At 46.9% G+C, this 22,023-nt stretch overlaps 3 protein-coding genes across 3 annotated transcripts in view; 1 reads left to right on the top strand and 2 right to left on the bottom strand.

The window, feature by feature from the left end:
* Positions 1-2,847: 2,847 nt before the first annotated feature.
* Positions 2,848-12,589, top strand: dixdc1a (DIX domain containing 1a). The gene is made up of 15 exons (XM_056612286.1): positions 2,848-3,277; positions 6,256-6,419; positions 6,568-6,716; positions 6,988-7,077; positions 7,417-7,470; positions 7,617-7,667; positions 8,394-8,498; positions 8,650-8,703; positions 8,873-8,968; positions 9,060-9,137; positions 9,517-9,678; positions 10,403-10,466; positions 10,641-10,749; positions 11,302-11,410; positions 11,942-12,589. The coding sequence occupies exons 1-15, from the start codon at positions 3,255-3,257 to the stop codon at positions 12,023-12,025; spliced, it is 1,392 nt and encodes a 463-aa protein (XP_056468261.1). The 5' UTR covers positions 2,848-3,254; the 3' UTR covers positions 12,026-12,589.
* On the bottom strand, positions 11,704-16,728 carry pih1d2 (PIH1 domain containing 2). Its single transcript, XM_056612287.1, has 5 exons — positions 16,434-16,728; positions 15,311-15,437; positions 14,466-14,744; positions 13,745-14,046; positions 11,704-13,047 (listed from the first exon to the last, which is right to left on the bottom strand). Exons 1-5 carry the CDS (start codon positions 16,602-16,604, stop codon positions 12,913-12,915), a joined length of 1,014 nt encoding a protein of 337 aa, XP_056468262.1. The 5' UTR covers positions 16,605-16,728; the 3' UTR covers positions 11,704-12,912.
* A 792-nt stretch (positions 16,729-17,520) lies between these two features.
* The window catches only part of tmprss5 (transmembrane serine protease 5), a 10,196-nt gene continuing 5,693 nt past the window's right edge, over positions 17,521-22,023 (bottom strand). Inside the window, exons 7-11 of the mRNA XM_056610789.1 lie at positions 20,738-20,922; positions 19,840-19,938; positions 19,095-19,237; positions 18,124-18,276; positions 17,521-17,740 (exon numbers count right to left, since the gene is read on the bottom strand). Of these exons, the coding sequence (XP_056466764.1) occupies positions 17,732-17,740; positions 18,124-18,276; positions 19,095-19,237; positions 19,840-19,938; positions 20,738-20,922 (589 nt within the window). The 3' untranslated portion in view covers positions 17,521-17,731. The remainder of the gene's footprint in view (positions 17,741-18,123; positions 18,277-19,094; positions 19,238-19,839; positions 19,939-20,737; positions 20,923-22,023) is intronic.

Here is a 22,023-nt window from a genome sequence, read left to right as displayed (position 1 = left end):
TTCAACACGCGGTGCCTCATGGTCTCGATCGTCAGTGACTGCTGCGCTGATTCAGACGGGGAAGGGAGATTTGTTTAGGAGATTACGGCGTCAACACACTGACCCACATCTTCATCTGAGTCCCCGTCTGTGAGGTCCCCGAGTCTGACGTTCCGGTCTACCAAGACCACTCCCTCAGGCCTTTCGATTCCGACGCCGATGCATGGACCCGCGCAGACATCTGCACCTCCGAAGATATGCTCAGAATTCCTACAGGTCACAGGTCATTCTTTGATGGGAGGATCCACATGTGATCAGACCAGACAGATATGACTGGTATGTATGTCGCGTACATGTACTCTACCATGAACACCATGAGCTGGAAGAATCTCCCATGAGCGTACGTTTAGGCTTTAACATTGCTCCAAAGCCCCTGTATCCCCCTCCATGTGGCTCAGGCTCTCGAATCGTATAACTTGTTCGTTTTCCTTCACAAAAAAGTGTTTTTTTTACTTCCATGACGGCTCTGTGATCCTCCCCCCAATGTTCTTGAACGTCTCACATTTCCTTATCTATTTTTTTCCCGACCCCAAATTTGCATTTCCTCGAGCCCCCAAGACGGGGCCCGCGTTTATCTGAGCCCCCACTTTCCTCCGGCGTTCGTCGGCGTATTGAACCATAAATGAAACATTACTCTCATCGGACTGGCCAACATAAAAAAGTGTTTCATTTCCATGCTTCCTCGACTGTGACTCCATCCCCGGGGTCCCCTATGCTGAAAACACGATCTGGATGAATAAAACAGTGGAAGTCATGGGTGAGGGCCAGGGTTTCCCTTCACCCAGCAGCTCCCTCACCCCAGCCCTGGATCACACTGTACACACCCTGGCCCTGGCCCGCCAAGACCCTAACCGGAACCTCGGCCCAGCCCTGGATCACAAGGTACACGCCCAGGCCCCAGCCCTCCCAGGCCCTAACATCCACCTCAAATGCTGTCAGAATAAATGGGGTCAGTGTTTCTCAACCTTTTTTGGTCTTGTGTACCCCACAACCCCTCGGAACAATGGCTGCAGCACCCCTTCATCTGCGCCAAACTAAGAACGCTTTCCTCTGATCCTGATTTTATATTCAATTCAATTTAAATCCAATTTTATTTGACTATTTACTATCCCTTAATCACAGGCACAGTCTCAAAGGGCTTAACAGGCCATATATGTATGACATCCCCCTGGCCCTAGCCCAAGAAAAAGGGCGAGAAAAAACTCCCTTAATTAGCAAGGAAGAAATCTTGAGGAGGAACGCAGAGTGGGGGATCTCTCCTTCCAGGGATGACCAGGAGTGCAATGGGGTGTCATCATTTACACACATACATACATACATACATATAGAGGAGGTAAATAAAATAATAATTAGTTAGGGGGTGCTGGCCGGTCAACTATAGGGAGAGTCCAGGCATTCAGTTGTAGTCACTGCGACACGCTATAACAGACAAAACAATGAATTAGAAGGGAAAAAGTGCATAAAAAATGCGTAGACTACTGCTAATTTAGTAACTCACAAACAAACACGAACCAACGTGTATTGATACAATTGATACTGTTATAATCAAGCCCTCTAGTTCCCGACTGAACCTGCCAGGGGCCCCTTTGGGAAGTGTTTTTTATGATATTTTTGGGATCCTGGCACATCGACTTCCTTCCTGGGAAATCAAGGCACAGCAAATGTTTCTTGATCTGAACTAGAGATAGAGACAAATGTGAACTAAGAGGGTCGCTTTGATTCTGCGCAGCAAAGCGCGCAACATCAGATCCATCAGAACATTTCCAGGCACACCTCACTTCCCAGGGTAGGCTTTATACGTGGATCCCTGAATTAGGTCATTGCACCAAACCATTTGAATCCTTCTATTTCCATAGGCCTGCATTATGCAAAGCTCACGTGCAGAATGGCTAATCCATAGGTCGGAAAAGTTCACGATACAACCATCAGTAGGGTTGTAGGCTACTATGATAACTGACTGAATCAGGCTGGCTTGCCAGCTAAAACTATATTGGTGACCAGCTGGTTGGAGCACAAATGAAACTTGTTCCTTTAGAGAATATAGCCATTGTCCTCTGATTCAAAACATTGCAGATAACAAGAGTAACTATGATTGTCAAATCCAGAAATGCAAAGCAGGCTAAGCAGCCGACTAACTCACCCAAGTCACCAGCCCAAATACTTGGGCGGGCAACCCCATATATCTCTATAGGTTTTATACTTTGTATTACAAAATACTTATAGGTCTGTTTATTAATTTTGTAAGTATTATGGCTCTTACATAACCATTTTACACCCATATGTTCTGCCAGTCTCCCCTGTGTGTTTTGGTAGTCATGCATACTTTCCTTCCTTTGTAAATGATATATCATTAACACCTCTCATGCTCTGACATGTGGTGCAGTGCCAGACTGCCAGTCACTCTACAGGCCGTCGGTTTCAGTTAAAAATAAACCACCACACCCATCGCCAGCAGCCATTTTCACACCACTGTCAGATTCTGAGCATTTAAATGTACTCTTTGGGCTACAACAACACAGAGATTTAATGCAAAATCAAACCCCGCTCCTCAGTCTGTTACCACCTCCTCCTTCTTGTGAAAGGGGAGACCAGTGGGGAGAGAGGAGGAGGAGGAAGGAGCAGGGGAGAGTGAGGGGGAGGGTAAACAGCAACACACTCTCAGACAGAAGCAATGTCTGCTGCTGCCTTTCTCTGCACTCACTTGAGGAACCACTGATTCCCGAGCAGAAGAGAGGAGGGAGCATGGGGGAATAAAAGAGAGAAAGGGACCGGGAGGGGAAGAGATGTGCAAAGCGCTGTCTCGTTTGTTGTTGTCCAGGAACAATCACATTGTGTTGGTGAATGGGGGCTTGTGAGCTCACCGGCCACAAGGCGGGTGCTGCGATGAGAAACCAGGCAGACTAGAGAACTAGTGGCGCTGCTGAGCGCGCAGAGACTCCCCCCGTTCGCGACCGCAAACCGGGATCGCGTCTCCAAATGAACCGGGGCAGGGTACGGGTGCTCTAGAACCGAGATTTGGAGGGTTGTTTTCTTTCTCCCCAGACAAACGCGGTAGGAGATCATTTGAACAGTGTTTTATTGCGGTGTGAAACGTGTCTGGTGGTTCCAGTCTCCACAACCGAGGCTTGGGGTTGGGGTTTGGGCTCTGGTCCTGTGAGCCGAGCGGGACATCACCCATCAGGGGACGGGCTCGATGCGCGCTTAGACGTGCAGACATGGGAGCCAAACAGATGAAATGGTAAGAACTGGTTTTAACATCGTTATAGGAATAGTATTGTCGAGAGAACCAAGAGTAACCGAAATGCACCTCCCTCGTTTTTAATTAATTAATATAATTATGATATAATAACAAAGGATCTGTACTGTGGGCCGTTAAACCGATGTGACACTGATGTGTATTGATTAACCTGTCGAGTGATTGTCAGAGGTCTAGCTTTCGGCGATAGTTTAGCAATCACACGGTTACATAATCGTTTAATTCGGTGTAAAACCATGATGCTGCAGGTTCTTTTGCAAACGTGACGCGACTGATGGGTGTGTCTGGGTACCAGTTGTAGTGTGTGTGTGTATGTGTGTGTGTGTGGGGGGGGTCATTGTGAGCAGACTGTTATTGCCATAGCAACGGCAGTGGGGTAGGAATGGAGCAATTTCCACCCATTGGATATGCTACCCATTGGAGGTCTAGTAGATATCGTTGGATATCATTAGATATCATTCATTTGTCATTAAGAAACAATAATACACGGTGTGTATTTACAGCAGTGGATCTCCACAAGCTTCAGGAAACACACGGGTCAGATCAGTCAAGACCCTGACAAAACCTTAACAATATTGCCATAACCACACCTTAATGTACTATTAAAAACATTGAGCCACTATTGAGGCTAAACTCAATGAAATAGAAAGGTATAGAACATCAATTAACATCAAACATTAGTTAATTAATTAGGGCGGTGACTCAGGAGGTAGAGCTGTTTGGCTGGTAACCGAAATGTTGCTAGTTCGATCCACGGCTCCTCCTAGTGTGTCGAGTGTCAAGGTGTCCCTGAGCAAGACACCCCACCCTAACGGCCCCTGACGAGCTAGCTGTCGCCTTGCGTGGCTGACACCGCCGTCGGTGTGTGAATGGGTGCATGAATGGGTCAATGTTGGGCAATAATGTACAGCGCTTTGAGTGGCCCCTGGTAAGAAATGTGCTGTATAATGCAGTCCATTTACCATTGTATGTGCTTCTTTCTTAAGATTCATGTTTGCCATATACTACGTGTTTCCCTTCAAAAGGCCACTTTGACCCAGAAGTGTGTCTGGGCCCTCCAGCTGAGAACCACTGCTATACAGCCAGCGAACCACTGCATGAAATCCCCTGCTAAAAGAGACATTAATCTGCTGAAATGAAGCTCATCTCTTGTAAATCCCAGTGCTAAATCTCTGGCTTATCTTCTATGGGCCACGTCTCTGTGCTGCCACTGTTGGCTCCACACAGAAGGCGGCATGTCCAACTTATTCAATAAAGTTGACCAACAAACAATACACCGGTGACAGATTCCCATCTCGGTAATGGAATACCGGCAAAAGGGAGATTAGTAACTAGCTCCCCGCATTCCTCTCAGAGCAAGACTTTGAGTCATCACAGTCAAACCAGCCATCCTTCGCTTTTTTTAGAAAGACTTGTGGGAATTTATGATTCTCTGAAGAGACAGCTAGCATGTGACCCGTGCAGCTTAGTGTCTTAAGGCCATTTTTTTTTGCTGTGGTTTCCCTTCCAGCCAGGAGATAGTTCCAGAACTGGGGGGAAAATGTGAGCCAAAATGTAGAAGAAATGTCACAATATTAGAATGGGTTAGTTTTTGTGTGTGTCTGCGTGTGTGTGTGTGTGGGGGGGGGGGGGTTGTGTGTGTGTGTGTGTGTGTGTGTGTGTGTGTGTGTGTGTGTGTGTGTGTGTGTGTGTGTATGTGTGTGTGTGTGTGTGTGTGTGTGTGTGTGTGTGTGTGTGTGTGTGTGTGTGTGTGTGTGTATGTGAACATGCCCACTGCCTCTGATATATGGCTTCCAGCCCTTGCTTGGCATGAAACATAGGCCTTACGGCTTGGCAGTGTGCAGCAATGTTTTTTCCCACAGACACACACAAGCTTAGAGCAGAAGAGGAGCATAGAGTGCCGATGTGATTCACTGGAGGTCGGAGGTCACAAAGGGTTCTATTCTTAAGAGCAGCAAAGTGACCACGAGAGCTGACCAACAGGCCACAGGCTGCTGGGAGAATGGGTTGTTTAACAGAGAATGAACAAACATGAACAAACTCACACTCAGCGTCAACTGGGCTGGTGAGATGTGTGTTGATGATGTATGGGAAGAACTAAATGGCCCAGACTTGATATTATACCTCAAAAGTGTAATTATCACTTCATAATGTCGTTGCTTACATTGCTGCATGAATTCATTAATGACTGGGCTGTTGTATGACCTCATTTGGATCAAAGGGAAATACAACAGAAACATGAATTGCTAATTATCAGGTCTACGTGGAGTTCATACTATTGTTTATTATGTTTATTAAGCAAACCGAAAGCTACTGTTTCCTGCTGGGTTTGAACTTGTTCAACTCCCGTTCAACTCTTGCAGAGTTCATCTCCAACATGTTAAGTCACAATGTTGAACTGGTCCAACTGTTGTTTGTTTAAAGTTACATTCTCCAACATTTCAAGTTACAGTGTTGAACTGGCTTTAGTCTTGTTCCTAAATAGTTACACCCTTGAACTTGTCCATCGCTTGTTACTGTAAAGTAAGTTTTCAACAGTTGTTACTTTAAAGCTACAGTTTCAGATTTGTAAAGCTAAAATCATAAACTGGTTAGACTCTTGTTTTTGTAAAGTTACACTCAAACATTTTAAGCTAGAACTCTTATTCCTGTAATGTCACCCCCGTATATTAGTTATTGGTTACAGTCTCAAACACGTCAAGCTACTAGTTTGACTCTTTTTTGTGTAAAGTTACACTCAAACATTTCAAGATACAACTCTTGTTCCTGTAAAGTCACTCCTGTATATCAGTTAGTGTTTACAGTCTCCAACAAGTCAAGCTACTAGTTTTACGTCACTCCCGTATATCGGTTATTGTTGAATTCTCAAACATGTCGAGCCACAGCCTTAGAGCTGTTCTGCCCTTTTTTTCAGTCCAGTTAGTCTTGTTCCTTGTCTTCTCTCCTCCCGTCCGTCCCAGTCTTAGCTCCGCCAGCCCGGCACACTCCCCTAAAGAAGAGTATGCAGAGGCCCAGTTCGCCTCCACTGACAGCCCCCCAGAAGAATGTGTCAAACCTCCATCCAGCCAGCCGGGGGGGCCCGGGGTGGAGAAACCAGAGCTGACGGACAAGAAATGCAACGCCGGTCTGTAGCACATCGCACCTCTCGAAGCGAAGCATAAAGCCATCGCTAACACGCTGCACCCAAATAGCAACTGTTGTGTAAGGGGTCTCCTGTCTGAGCGTGGCTCTCCTCTGCTCTGTGTTTAAACCCTGGCCGTTGGCGGGAGCAGGAGAGGTGGTTCTCTGTGGGCTGTGTCCGAGCCTGGGGCAGGACGCGCCGGAGGAGGAGGGGCGACCCTGGGAGGAGCAGTTGGAGACCCACCAGGAGCAGCTGGAGAAGGAGATGCAGGAGGCGAGGCGGATGGTGTTCCGCCTGCAGGTGACTCCCCAGAGGTCTCTCACAAGGGCACCATGTAGCTAGGTCAAACCCAGCCCAGCCCAGCCTGAAGCTTGCATAACGGTCTGCTCGATCGGAGATGAAAACAGCCCCATTCTGCTGAGATTTAGGCTGCACATTTACACCTCAAATTATTTTAAAAAATCGATATACATTATGTGCTCTATACATAATGTATGTGTGGAAGGTATGGTATTTTTCAGGTATTGCATGATTAAAACATTGCAATGTGTGTGTGTGTGTGTGTGTCCAGGCACTGCTGTTGCACGGTTCTCTCCCTGAAGAGGACCAGAGTTCATCTCTGAGCTTCGGGGACAGTCGGGTCAACGCCGAACAGCAGCTGGTACAGTTTCCCCGCTTCCTGCTTTTAAAACCGCACTCGCACGTCAGCACTTTATCGTCGCTGTAATTATGGCTGGTGCTCGTATGATGGGTTATTGGGCCTCGGATCGGCTGAGCAGAAGCTCGGCTTGAAAACAAATTTCTTCCAAAAACAGTCGTTAAACACCATTTCTTATTTTTCTTCTTCTTCTTCTTCTTCTTCTTCTTCTTCTTCTTCTTCTTCTTCTTCTTCTTCTTCTTCTTCTTCTTCTTCTTCTTCTTCTTCTTCTTCTTCTTCTTCTTCTTCCTTGCTATTTATGCTGCCTCTCCCCTCTCCCCACCCCCATTTCCTACTTTGAAGGTTCTAATCCGCAGTCGTCTGGACCAAAGCACAGAGGAGACTCTTGATCTCAAGGTACCGTCAGTGAATATAATGAGGTGCCTTGTATGGAGGAGCAGGGGCTGACGATGAAATCCCTGTGCTGGGTCTTGTTATATTTCTTCATCATCTTCTTCTGCTTCTTCGTCTTGGTCTTCATATGCTTCTTCTGTGGTTTGTAGAGGGAGCTCCTGAGACACAAGCAGGAGTCTCGCCACATACAGGCCATCAAGGTAAACACTCCTCATGTCACGCTGTAATTAAAACTAGCTTTGGTTGTTTTTTTGTTTCTGTATGCAGCTCCCCTCTAGAGTACTATTTTACCTCCAGCTCTCTCTGTCCCTGTGCCTCTCTCATTCTCTTGCTTTCTGTCTCTCTCTGCATCTCTCTCCCTATTATCGCTCTCTCTCTCTGCATCTTTCTCTCTCCCTTTCTCTGCATCTCTCTTGGCCTCTGTCTCTCTCTCCCTCTTATCTCTCTCTCTCTGCATCTCCCCCCCCTTTCTCTCTTTTGCTGCATCTCTCTCCCTCTTATCTCTCTCTCTCCCCCTCTTCCATCCCTCTCTCTGCATCGCTCTCTCCTTCTTATCCCTCTCTCTCACCCTCTTATCTCTCTCTCTCCCCCTCTTCCATCCCTCTCTCTGCATCGCTCTCTCCTTCTTATCCCTCTCTCTCACCCTCTTATCTCTCTCTCTCCCTCTTATCTCTCTCTCTCCCCCTCTTCCATCCCTCTCTCTGCATCGCTCTCTCCTTCTTATCCCTCTCTCTCTCACCCTCTTATCTCTCTCTCTGCCTCTTATCCCTCTCACCTTCTCTCCAACTCTCTCCCCCCTCTGTCTCTGCCTCTTATCCCTCTCTCCTTCTCTCTCTCTCCCACCTCTCTCCCCCACCCCCTCTCTCTCTTTCTCCCCCCTCTCTCTCCCCCTCTCTCACCCCCCCCCCCCTCCTCTCCCTCATTAGGATGCACTCCAGCAGCGCATGGCGGTGCAGGAGGATGTGGTGCTCAACCTCAAGCAGGAGTTGCTGAGGAGCAACATGACCAGGGACGAGCTGGAAGGGGAGAATGTGAGGGGACACGCACACAAACACACACACACACACGCACACGCACACACACACACACACACACACACACGCACGCATCGCTGTTCACCTGTGGTTCACACAAGATACACCATGACATAATGTCACAGTTGTTTTATTCTGTTTTGTTTAGAGCGAGCTCAAACGAAAGCTGAGCGAACGGGACAAACTAATAATTGAATATGAGGTAACTTCGCTTTTTATTTATGAAATAAAAGGTAGGTATTTCTGAGAATCTTTGAATGGAATGGCATGGCACTATAGAAAATGAACACAATTACGTTTGCATTGGACAGAGTGGCCTTCTGGATACAATTAATTGACATTTAGTTCATCTCCCATCTTCGTAACAACAGCAGCAGCTCGGGAAGAAGGAACGTCTGATGCTACTGCAGCAGCAAAAGACAGAGGACTCTCAGCACATCAAGTCACATGACATCAGCCGCGTACGGGTAAGCTCGCCACAAACACCGCTCCACCGTCCTAGCCGCCAGCCTCCCCCACACGCTCGTTAACCTGTGTTCGACCGCCTTCCTCCGACAGTCTTTTAGGAACGAGAACAGTGGCTACAACAACTCGGTGACGCTGAGCTCTGCACAGCTGTTCCAGCACACCGCTCCGGTGAGTTTATATCCTAATGCCCCGATTTATGTTAAAGAGAATTGATAAGGTCCGACTCCGGGCGAACATTACCCTAAATGATTTTATATATGGCGAGATATTTTACAGCTTGGAATTAAAGTGAAACATTTGCTTCCACTTAGTTCATTGGTTTTATGTCAACTCAAGTGCATTTACACTATACAAATTTAAAACTAAGAAAGGTAATTAACTTGTTTAGGATGAAGTGACTCCTGGCAGTACAGAATCACCACTCAGTTTTCTGGGCAATGTAGTGGCTTAAACCATAGAGGCTTAAGCCTGCACCTAACGCACTCCTGACAGCTTGATGTGAGTTCACGTTGTCATGATGTCATTGAATTGGGTGAATTGGGTTCAGGGGGAGGAGCTACAGCTGGTCAGGGAAGCCCTGCGCAGCCTGAGGGACAACTTCTCGGGTCACGACCCCCTCCACCACACGTTGGACACGCTGGAGCAGGGCGTGGCCAGCCTCATGGACCGCCTGCACTCTGCCGACAGCCAGCGGAGGCAGGAGAAAGGGGTAAAGACACACAGACACGTGACCGCACACACAAACACACACACATGACCACATACACACCCACACATTAATGAATAATGACGCACCCACACACATAGATGAATGCACATATTTTATATACTTTCATTGATTCCACATTCAACGTTTAATTAATTCAATACATTAACAGATCAGCACATTGATATGTATTATACCATTTCAGGGGTACAAGAAACGTCTCCTTTCCAAATAAACATGCTTCCTATAATTGCAGTATTTTACTAACTGTTTGGCTCTTGCTCTCGCTCACACACAAACACACACAATCACACACACACAAACACACAGATGAACACACATACACATACACACACAAACAAACACAAACACAGGAACACACACACTGACACTCACATATACACATGAAAAAACAAATAAACCAAATCTTGTACAACCTTCAAAGACACAAACTCCTCCAACAATGGACTCCTATTATAGCAATTGTTTTGCGATTGATGTTCTGTATTAACACAATGGAAATCAATGGATGTCCCTAGCAAGAAATCATTTATCCACAAATGCCCACACACAGTATGAATTATTGAACTTGTTTTGTAAATTACTTGAGCTCGATTCGTATATAGCTTAACCTGCGAAAAACAGTACTGCTATATTTCTGTTCTATATCTCGTGTTGCCTGCTACCCTGGTGGTCTGAAGGGTTTATGATTCTCTGCAATCTATAGGAGGAATATCGATCTCCGGGACGGCGAGCCAATTCAACAGACCGCGATTCCTGGCCGCCATCAAGTGAGATAAAAATATATTTACTGGATTGATCGATAGATGGGGGGGGGGGGGGGGGACAATGGAGTCTCCACGTCAACCTGTAGTGATACTGACACTAGTTTCCATTGTGTTATGTCACTGTGTCGCGTGCCTTCATTGTATCTCATGACTGGCCGTGTGTTGACTCGTGTTCAGAAATAGCCCACTCCCACAGCAGCCCGGGGCTGAACTCTGCCGTCTGCACCAAAGTGCTGTACTTCACCGACCGCTCACTCACCCCCTTCTTAATCAACATCCCCAAGAGGTAAACAACAGTTCACTCTGAGATCATCGCTTAGTACTTGGTTATTACCAATTCGTTTATGAGTTGATGCTAAGTTTGTCAGTTCTGGGTTCGCTGCTGATTGCGACTTGAATGCATGCATGCGTTAGGGCGGAAGAAGCTCGGGAGGTATGGCGGGTTGAAATGTAACCGGAAAGTCGCTAGTTCGATCCCCGGCTCCTAGCTGGCGTCCCTGAGCAAGACACCTCACCCCAACTGCTCCCAACGAGCTGGCATGGCTGCCTTGCATGGTTGACTCCTCCGTCGGAGTCTGAATGTGTGTATGAATGGTTGTAGGTCGCTTTAGACAAAGACGTCTGCTAAATGCCCTAAATGTAAATGCGCTATCATAGCTTTTCTTTATGGAAGGCGAGAAAATGATGAACAAGGCAAACGATGAGGAAAAGGCCTCCTGCCTAAGATGGCAGCGATTTGCCCTCAAGCGTTTGCATGTATCTGCATGGTGACTGGGTATCTGTGTGTGAGTGTTCAGCCTCCCATGAGACTGACTGCGCGTGCCTCTCTCTCCTTCAGGCTGGGAGAAGTCACATTGCGGGACTTTAAGGCGGCTGTGGATCGCCATGGCAGCTATCGGTACCACTTTAAGGCCCTAGACCCGGAGTTTGGCACGGTGAAAGAGGAGGTAGGCGGGGGAGAGACGTGATTACCCTTACACCCAGCGACCTCATATTCACAACTTCATCTCAACAGGCGGGCAATTCTAACAAAGAGCTGCCAAATCCATATAAAACTATGCTATGAACTTTTCAATTGTGCTTTTGAGGCCAGAACCATGAGTGGGGTTTTGCAATGTCCCACACAGTCTAAAATTGCACAATTGATTCATGCTCATGCCCTGATATAAAGGCCAGCTCGACAGGAACTCTTGCATTGTGCTTTTCTCCCTACTTGTCATGGCTAAATATAACACTGTAATTGAGGTCCTAAAGTCAAGTATTACTTTCGCTTTCAGTCGCATTTTGCTTCTCCTTGCAGACCTGCTTTGGTTGTAGCAGAACCACATCCTAGGGCTATTGAACGCCTTTTGTAATACGCTGCACAGTTTGTTTATAGTTTTTCTGCAGTCCCATTCGGTCCTTCTGAGCAACTGTGTTAGTTTGTGTGTGTGCGTACACATTGGAGGTGTTAATATGTCCGCGGGGGGTGTCTACAGGTGTTCCACGACGGGGCGGTGGTGCCTGGCTGGGAGGGGAAGATCGTGGCCTGGGTGGAGGAGGACCACGGAGACCGGCGCTAGGGGCCAGCCAGACACACCACTGCCATCGCCATTACAGACCTCAGCCACTACCAGAGCCACCGCCAACCACACTGGGAGTCCCACCGGACGCACCCCGCCGAACCAGAGCCAGCGGGCGTCTGTCCGACCGCAAACCAAACCCGGGACCAATGGATGTAAACAAAATCAAAAAAACATTCCTACCACGAGACATACTTTAAAACGACAGAAAGGGATGGTTTCATGTGGAGAGTTTAACTTAAGATTTTGCTATCACTTTATTATATTGAACACATATTAGGCACTTTGACCGCAGCGCGTATTTGGGTGCATGTCCATTGTGTCGCATGACCCATCAAGGAATCGGTGCGGCGTCAGACTCAGACGAAGCTAACAAATGAAAGTTTACAGCGCTGTGTTCTGTGTTCCACAGCGGTAGCTGGTGCCTAGTATCTGAACCTAAGAATAAAGAGAGTTTGTTCTGTTGTGTTTTTTTAATGCCTATTTTCAATGTGAGTCAATTGCCAAACCTCGATATTGTTGTACTTAAAATCATTTTGAGTCTTTTAATAAAGATGAACTGTCGCATGGATCGTTTTCTGTAATGACGGCGTGTCTTTTAATCAAAGCGTCTCTGGAGACTTCTCCTCGCCAAAAGATTCCTCGGCTCTCCTCGACATATCTTTTTCCACCACCAGGCGTTTCTATGTGGGCTGATTCCCAGACTTTTCTTTAAGGAAATCTCTGGTTTCCGCTGTCTCAGAGAACAACCAGCCTCAAGGTCAGCCTGCGCTCCATAAGGAGGTCTCTGGTCGCCTCTGATCGTCCGCTGCCTCAGAGAATTCCAGCTTTACGGTCAGACGCCGTTCTTTGAGGAGGTCTCCGGTCTCTTCTGACTGTCTGCCGTCTCAGAGAACATCCAGCCTCACGGTCAGCCTCCTCTTCTTCCTGTTGAAGGTGGCTGAGGCGCTGTCCTCGTCCACCGCCTCCGGCAGCTCCACCAGGAGAAGGTAGAGGTCTTCCACCTCCAGGAGGACGTCGGTCTGCAGGAGCCACACAAGGTACAACACAAGGTGTAATACAAGGAGCAAAACAAGGGGTAACACGGCCAGGGATCGAACACCACTAATATGCTAAACCAGGGCTACTGCAACCACAAATGTGGTGTAGATTCAATTAGCGTTCTCTTCGTTAATCATTCAATATATAAGGCGTCGGGAGCGATGGAATAACTTATTGGAGCAGACGGAGCCGCTCTGCCAGACGAGCAGCCAATAAAAACCCCATTCATCATCCATTAACGTGATAACGATCCGAAACAGGAAATCAACAAAACATTCCCTTTTCTGACGCCGTTCAAGGCAGACAATATTTGTCTACAAATTTGTAATTCATTATTAAAATGAAAATTGTTTATCCACTAAACGATGAATTAAATGAGTGAATGAAATACTTTCTAACCCAAACATGCACTGGGTTTTTAAAAAGCTGTATGCTGGTGTGAATGTAGGGCTGCTCGATTATGGGAAAAAATTTGCCTTAAAAAAAACACAAAATGGTCAAAAAGCAAATGTTCCAATCTAAAATGATTTACAGATATGTATCCAGCTGTTCTGCCCATAATCAAAAAGTCGATTATGTTAATTTTCTGAAAATTCGATTAATCGCCCAGCCCCATGTGAACACCCAAGTGGGCGAGGGCCCGGTGAACGGATCGGATGTGGTCGAGGAGCCACCGACCTGGGAGACGCTGAGCTGACACTCGGACACGGAGAGCACCCTTGGGAGCTCGACTGTCAGCTCCACTGTGCCGCGGGACCCGATCCCGCCTCCTGGGATCACCAGCAGCTGGTAGTGGGGGGTCTGGGGCTGCAGGGGCGCATACGAGCTGGAGATCACCTGGATTAGAGCCTTCTTGTTCTTATTCTGCTCTGGTTCTGCTGCTGCAGCTGTTGGCCCGATCACGATCTCCGATGACTGGTTTTCTGTGTCCTCCAGGCGGAGGGAGGAGATGTGTTGCAGGAGGGAGGCCGGGGAAGACACTGGATCATGGAGACAGGTGTTGGAGGGTTGGTATGAATCGTTTACTAATCGTGGTTTACCATTGATGCAACGTGGAACCTGACATAATCAAACATAAAGCAGGGGCCTGACCTATAAGAAAACCTCACCAAGCCCTTACACCTGACCCTCAACCTAACCCTAGTAACTGACAAAAAGAGGAAACCCTTACCCTAGTACCAATCCCCAAAACCCATTTTTTCCCTCATAATCGTGGTCATTTTTTCCGAAGCCTATTTTCATCCATTAGGAAAACAGTGTAAGCCTATATCTAATCTCACAATGCAGAGCCTAGGAAACGCCCACCCCCTCAGCACCACACTGAGAACAAAGCAAGGGTAAGAAATAAAACACGATAAAAATAACGAATTAGTAAAACCCTGATGCGTAATTATTCCACCTGCGTCAGGACCGTGGGCGCCTCCGGGGGCGGGCCTGCTGCCGGGCTGCTTCCGGCATTCGAGGCGCTGCTGCACGTCTTCCCGGCTCCCCCTGGGGCCGGCGCTGTGGATCCGGTACCGCTCGGATAAACTCAGGCCGTGCTGCCTCTGGGCGAAGCTCAGGGCCAGCAGATAGACCTGGGGGTCCAGCTCCCCTCCTCCCCCTCCACCGCCCCGGCACTGCTCAGACCGCCGGAGCTCCGAGGGGCTGAAGGCTACGTCCAGCACGGTGTAGCTCTCTGTGCACACAGTGTTTGGAATTAACATAAAACCGTCGTAACCAACCCGCCAACATCACACTTTAACATATACCATCGTAACCAACCCGCCAACATCTCAGTTTAACATATACCGTCATAACCAACTCGCCAACATCACAGTTTAACATATACCATCGTAACCAACCCGCCAACATCTCAGTTTAACATACCGTCGTAACCAACCCGCCAACATCACAGTTTAACATATACTGTCGTAACCAACCCGGCAACATCACAATTTAACATATACCGTCGTAACCAACCCGGCAACATCACAGTTGAATTCACGGAACGTTTTGTTTCTACGGAGGAGGATGTGATTATTTTTTTGGAGTTCAGAATTTAAATTCAGGTTAAAACACGCATACATTTACATGTGTGATAATTCTTTGGAGTTCTAACTTTAATCTAAGAATTCTGACTTTAAAACTCAAAGAACTCAAAAAAGAATCCCATGTGGCCCTAATCCTCTTCGCTATGTATCCGAGTATAAACATGTATTCATATGTGTAGGAGTGTGTGTTGGGTTGTGTGTGAGGCACTACCTCCATCGGGGTCCGTGTGTGTTTCCAGTCTCCCTCCACATACTGGTACTGGTTTACTGGGATCCTGGGCCGCGGGGACTCGTTTCCAGCCGCAGATGTTGACGTATAAAACTCCCTTTTTCGGTCCCTATCGGATTGGAGACACCAGGTGGTGTCAGGATACTGCAGAGTAAAGGTCAGGAAGAGAGCTACACATAAAAGACCCCAAGGTGTGAGGGGGGCCCGGCTAATAAGAAAGAGCATGTGATTGACAGAAAGGTCAGCCTGGGCGGTGTGGTTATGTTGTAACGTTACATTCCCATGTGTCTTCATATCCAGTATTAACCAGTGCACACCTACCAGTATGTCTTCATGTATCTACAGTGCAGACCTACCAGTATGTGTTCATGTATCTACAGTCCATACCTACCAGTATGTCTTCATGTATCTACAGTCCATATACCTACCAGTATCATGTCCAGTATCTACAGTGTGCATACCTACAAGTATGTCTTCATGTCCAGTATCTACAGTGCATACATACCAGTATGTGTTCATGTATCTACAGTCCATACCTACCAGTATCATGTCCAGTATTTACAGTCCATACCTACCAGCATGTCTTCATTTATCTACAATCCAAACCTACAACTAGTTTGGCCAGATTGGTGGGAAATCTGTCCCAATCTTGCAACACTGTGCACCAGTATGTCTTCATATATTTACAGTGCATTCCTACCAGTATGTCTTCATCTATCTACACTTCATACCTACCAGAAGTGCTGCCAGATTGGGTGGGAAATCTGGCCCAATCTGGCAACGCTGCCTACCACTATGTCTTCATGTATTTATTTACAATGCACACCTACCAGAATGTCTTCATGTAATCACAGTGCACACCTACCTGTATGTCTTCATGTTTCTACAGTCCATACATACCAGTATGCCTGCATGTAATCACAGTGCAGGCCCAATCTGGCAACACTGCCTACCAGTATGTCTTCATGTACTTATTTACAGTGCACACATACCAGTGTGGCTTCATGTATTTATTTACAGTGCACACCTACTACCAGTATGTCTTTATGTATTTACAGTGCACACCTACCTGTATGTCTAGATATATTTACCAGTGCAGACCTACCAGTATGTCCGTCCGTACACAGGAGTGGACCTGGGGCGGGCTGCTGAACTCCAGACCCTCCTTCATGTGCTTCTGGATGAATGTTTGGTAGGCCTGGGGGTCGTCCTGAGACATGTCGTCCAGCATCGACCACAGCTGCTGGGCCTGCTGTACGACGTCTTTTGACGACATATCTGTCAAAGTTAGGCTCAATAATAAAGGATGTTTAAATGATGAGCTATAAAAAAACGCTAGCTATAAAAAAAAGTGTCGTCGGATGAGGTGATACACTGCGGCTCGGTGCAGCGTCGTTGGGTTGCCCGGCACTTGTTGTAGTTCTCTGTTGCTATAGTAACGGACTACGGTCACACTTAAACGAGCGATTGCGCACCTACATTGTGTTGGACGGTAAAGTGCTTTTGCGACGATGACAGGGACTTTTTTTATGTCTACTTATTGGGGAGGAAATGAACATCTAATTATTAAAACATGCTACTTGAAAACACTTGAAAACAGCACAGAGGTACAGAGGGGCATGTTGAAATGACCTAAGTATGTATTTCAACAAAGGAAAATAAGAAAGAAACACCATTCCCATTTCTAACAACTTTCGTGGACATTCGAGTAACTATTTCAGAATTAACGAGGTGCACTTGAATGCAGCATGAAGTCCTTGTCGGATCAATTGCGCTTTACCGTACAAAGCAATGTAGATGCTCAATCGCTTATTTAACTGCGTGACCATGCTTATAAGAAGCGCAGATGGCGTGAACTCATTAGAAAACTGAGAAGAGGCAGTATGCCACAATCGCCATCTGGTGGCTAAAGACCGACACTGCCTTGCATGTCAACCTTGCAATGAAGAACGGTTTTCTCCACCCTTGACTAATTCATTATGTGTTAATGAATTAGCAATTCAACATGTGGGTGTTGGTAGGAAAGCGAAGAAGGGGGGGAACGTGGGTGTGAACGTGTTTCCATGGGAGGTAAATTGATGCTAAAAGCAGATGTCTCTTCTAGACCAAAACATATTTATGATGCTAGTTGCGTTCCTGAAAACCAGTTGCGTTCCTGAAAATTCAATGATATACTTCAATGTTTTCCACAGTATTTATTTTCATGACATGAAAAATATAACAGAAAGAAATATCTGGCTTTAATATATATATAATATATACTGCACAAATGTGGTTTAATGTACATTATATTACATGAATAGCAAAAACTGTTTGACTATGGTGTTCAAATATAAAATATCGGTAGCTTTGTTTTCCCTTATGTTGATCCCAGCATTTTGTCCGTCTTCCATTTCCTCATCCTCAATACTTCTGCAAAGCATAAAAACAAGAAGCAGAGCAAAACAAAATAAACAACCCACAATTATTCCACTTAAAAGACGATCACGGACAACCAGCAGTGCATTTGAAACACAACTCCACTGTAAGCACCAAAGAGCCAAACCCCTTCTCTCTGATCACATGACGTCCTTACTAGTGATCGACCGATATATCGGCCGATATTTGTGTTTTTTTTAATTTTATTTAAATATTTTGTCCCACCAAATTTACAGACAATTCAATAAATGTTCCTTTTTTAATTTGAGGCTTGTAACATATGTTATCATGATTGTGTATTTTTTTATGATGAAATTGTGGGAGCAAAAACAGTAGCAGCCCTAAGATTTCCTTATCGGTCGATCCCTGGGCCTCACCTCCATCATGTCGTAGATCCAGCCCAGGAACTCGGCAACCTTGGTGTAGACCCCGGGGTGGTTGGGCTCTGCGCAGCCCGTCCCCCAGCTGACCACGCCCACCAGCCGCCACACACCCTCGTCCTGGCACACCAGGGGCCCCCCGCTGTCGCCCTGGGAACGGAAGGATACGTGAGCCTCCGCCATGGACGCGGTGCCGCGTTACATAGAGCGCACACATCAAACCCCCCCCCCCCCCCCCCCCTCGGACGTGTCCGAGTCCTGAACATGTTACTCCTAGACTACGGGTCCTAGATGATAAATTCCTAAATGGGGCCCCGATTGATGTACTAAATGGGACCCCTATTTGATGTTGTAAATGGGGACCTATTTGATGTCCTATATCGGGGACATTTGATGTCCTTAACTGGGCCCTTATGGATGTCCTAAATGGGGCCCCTAATTGATACCCTAAATGGGGCCCCTTTGTGATGTCCAAATGGGGACCTATTTGATGTCCTATATCTGGTCCGAATTTGATGTCCTTAGCTGGGCCCCTAATGGATGTCCTAAATGTGCCCCCTTTTTGATGTCCTAAATAGGGCCCCTAATTGATGTCCGACCTAAACGGTCCCCATATTTGATGTCCTAAATGGGGCCCCTAATTGATTTCCTAAACGGGGCCCCTATGTGATCTCCTTAATGGTGCCCCTAAATTATTTCCTTAATGGGGTCCCTAAATGATTTCCTTAATGGGGCCCCTAAATGGTATCCTTAATGGGGCCCCTAAATGATTTCCTTAATGGGGCCCCTATTTGATGTCCTAAACGGGGGCCCTAATTGACATCCTAATTGCTTCAGGTGAGTACTTCTAAAGAAAGAATTGTCGTGGTAGTGCCCTTTCCTGTTCCCTTCCCTGCCCTAGTGACATCACAAGGAGGCGTGTCCACCTAGATGGATACGCCCCCTTCGTGGTAGTGCATCCAGCCCACCTGACAGGCGTCCACCTTGCCCTCGGAGTAGCCGGCACAGAGCATGCGGGCGGTGATCTCCCCGTCGTACATGCAGGAGCTGTTGCAGCGCTTGGTGCTGATGAGGGGGACGGCGGCCTCCTTCAGGGTGTCCGGGATGTACACTGGAAGACCCACAGAGCACATGAGTAGGGCGGATGGGAATAGTGGATGTGTGCGTCTTAGAGGATTGGAGCCATGCGTGTTGCTGTGTCTATGATGCCCCCCCCCCCTTACTCCCACCCTCATCCCCCACACACCACTCTTATGCACTTATTGTAGGTTGTTCGTCCTTGCACTTAAAAATAGTACTTAGCATTGTGTAGCATCTTATCCTAGCTATCTTTGTTGTATACGGGGAATGGGTTAACCTAGCGATTGTTATTAATCGGCACTTGGTTCTATGAGCATTTACTGTACCGACAGCGGTATATTGTTGTTTCTCTTTCTTCTCACAATTACTAATTGTAAGTCGCTTTGGATAAATGCACCTGCTAAATGCCCTAAACGTAAATGCCCTCTTTAGCGGTCGTCTTAGTCAGTACATATGCTTGGGTGTGTACTGATTGCAGTAAGAGGGTTTGACCCCCAGCTGTGAGCTTCGGGGTTCCCAGTGTCTACATGTGGGCGTCCTTGATCAGGAAGCCTTAACCCCTACCTGCCCCACTGACCACACTGGCCTAAAGGGTCTGTTGGAGGTCTAGCTGGTCGTGTGTCAGTGCACTACCGTTGTCAGGCTGTGTGTACCCCCATCCAGAGATCCAGCACTGGGTTCCCCCCGGAAAATCAAAGTTGTATTTGGGCAGGCACACGGGCCGAATGATGTCTGTAGAAATGAACACATGAATTCATGTTTTAATCAAAGTTGCGGTTTCTGTGAACTCCTGGAGAGTGTGCTTGTGCTCCAAATGATCGAAATTAAATTTAGATTAGTTGAATGAATAAATTATTGTTCAGATAAATAAACTGTTGAGAAATCCCACTACCACAGGGTTATAAGTAAGTAGCCATACAATCTGGTCCTGTGCAGCTAAAGTAGAGCATGGCTTGAACGCTGGCAGGGTGGGGGCCCCTGATAAAAAAGCCCATGTTAAAGATATCACGCCACCAGGTGTGAGTGTGATGACAAGCCATCACAAGCCATTTGAAAATAGGCCTTTCATTGTGCCCTATAGTGACATCACAAGGGGGCTTGTCCGCCTAGATGGGGACTGCATAGATCAGTTCGCCAGCCTACCCAGTGGGCTGTAGCAAAGGTTGCGTATCTATCAGGCATACATCTGCTTAGAATGAAGAGTGCTTAACAAATAAAATTAATTATTATTATTATTATTAGGTGGACACGCCCACTAGCGATGTCCCTAGGGCACAGGAAAAGGCAGATTTTCAAAATGAGTTTTAATTTCACACCTGGTGGCATGATGTCACCCCTTTAAAGGTTACATATTATACCACCAGGTTTGAGTGTGATAAGCCGTTCATCCAGCACACATCTAGGTGGAAAACGCCTGCTTGTGATGTCAGAAGATGCCGATTTTCCAAACGGCTTCTAATGGCTGATCGCACTCACACCTGGTGGCACGGTATCACCCCTTAAATGTTTGAAAACTGCACAAAACCCCCACCGGAGAAGTTGAGCGGCGTCCGCAGCTTCATGAGGGCGATGTCGCTGTCGTGGCTGCGGTGGTTGTAGTTGCGGCTGTAGACGATCTTCTCCACGGCGTAGCCCGTGTCCTGGGCCATCTTACTGGTGGTGCGGGTCACCATGCCCGCGTACACCATCCAGCTGGACACCTGAGGTAGCCGGTAGCTGGCGCCAGGAGAGGGGAGAAAGATAAACCAGATGGTCGGTTTAACCAGTTTTATTGACACTCGCTTGTTAGCTAGCGGTCATGCTACTACGCAAAGCTAGCACAACATTATTTATCTCTATCCCTCTCTCTCCCCCCAACCCAACCTCACACACACTGGACAATGTGCAGTTGCGTAATATTTATTTATTTATATCTGCCTCTTGCACTTTTGTGTATGCAATTTCAATGTATGTGCAATATTGCTCCCTTTAATTGACTAACTTGATTGACTTTAACTTTTCGTCCATTTTCTTGTTTGTCAGTTGTACAACCTGTTGACTGACTAAGTGAGCTAATGGATACCTGAATTTCCCCAAGGAAATTAATAAAGTGCCTATCTATCTATCTTAAAAGGAGACCCTCTTTTACAAACAGAGTATGAGTATGAAAATGGACCCACTAGTGACATCACAAGTGGGAGAGGCCAATAGCAATGGATTGATCGCCTGCATACCAGTTGGTACGGTCCACGAGCAGGTTGACCAATGGAGTCGGACCGGCCCATCCTACATCTGGGGGTGTGCACACACACACCCCCAGTGTTGTGCCTGAACGCGTTCATTGAACATTGTTCATGAACTTGTTCATATTTTTGGGCGAACGTGAGCTGAACGTACTGTATTACTGCCTGATGAACGTTACTGTGAACTTGTTCATTCAGGTGTCTGTGAACGGCACGCTCACTCGGTTTAACTTCTTTCAATAGGGGGATTATTTGTTTATCAACACAGCGGATGCGCGTGCAGAATGATCGCAAAAAGAAAATTAGTTTGATCGGTTGCCATGGTTATCTCCATGTCTAATTTGCAGTTGGCTGTTGTCAGCTTACTGTTACATTAAACTGTAATCAGAAAACGCGGTTATATGCTATAGACCCTACAGTATCTGTGGTATAAAAGGCTGGGACGAATTTCAAATGATAAATATGTACACTTTACATTGAAAGTATACCGTCGTTGGCCGGAAACGGAATGGGGGGGCTGTTTACGTTTGGTTGTAGTCTTTTCGCTCGGCTCTCCGTCTCAACAGTAGGGCTTGAACCGAGCGAAAAGACTCAA

The sequence above is a fragment of the Gadus chalcogrammus genome, chromosome 16 (genome assembly GCF_026213295.1).
Source record: "Gadus chalcogrammus isolate NIFS_2021 chromosome 16, NIFS_Gcha_1.0, whole genome shotgun sequence".
In the NCBI taxonomy this organism is placed as follows: domain Eukaryota; kingdom Metazoa; phylum Chordata; class Actinopteri; order Gadiformes; family Gadidae; genus Gadus; species Gadus chalcogrammus.
Note: the sequence above shows the minus strand (reverse complement) of the source record. Positions and strands in the feature narration are given on the sequence as shown.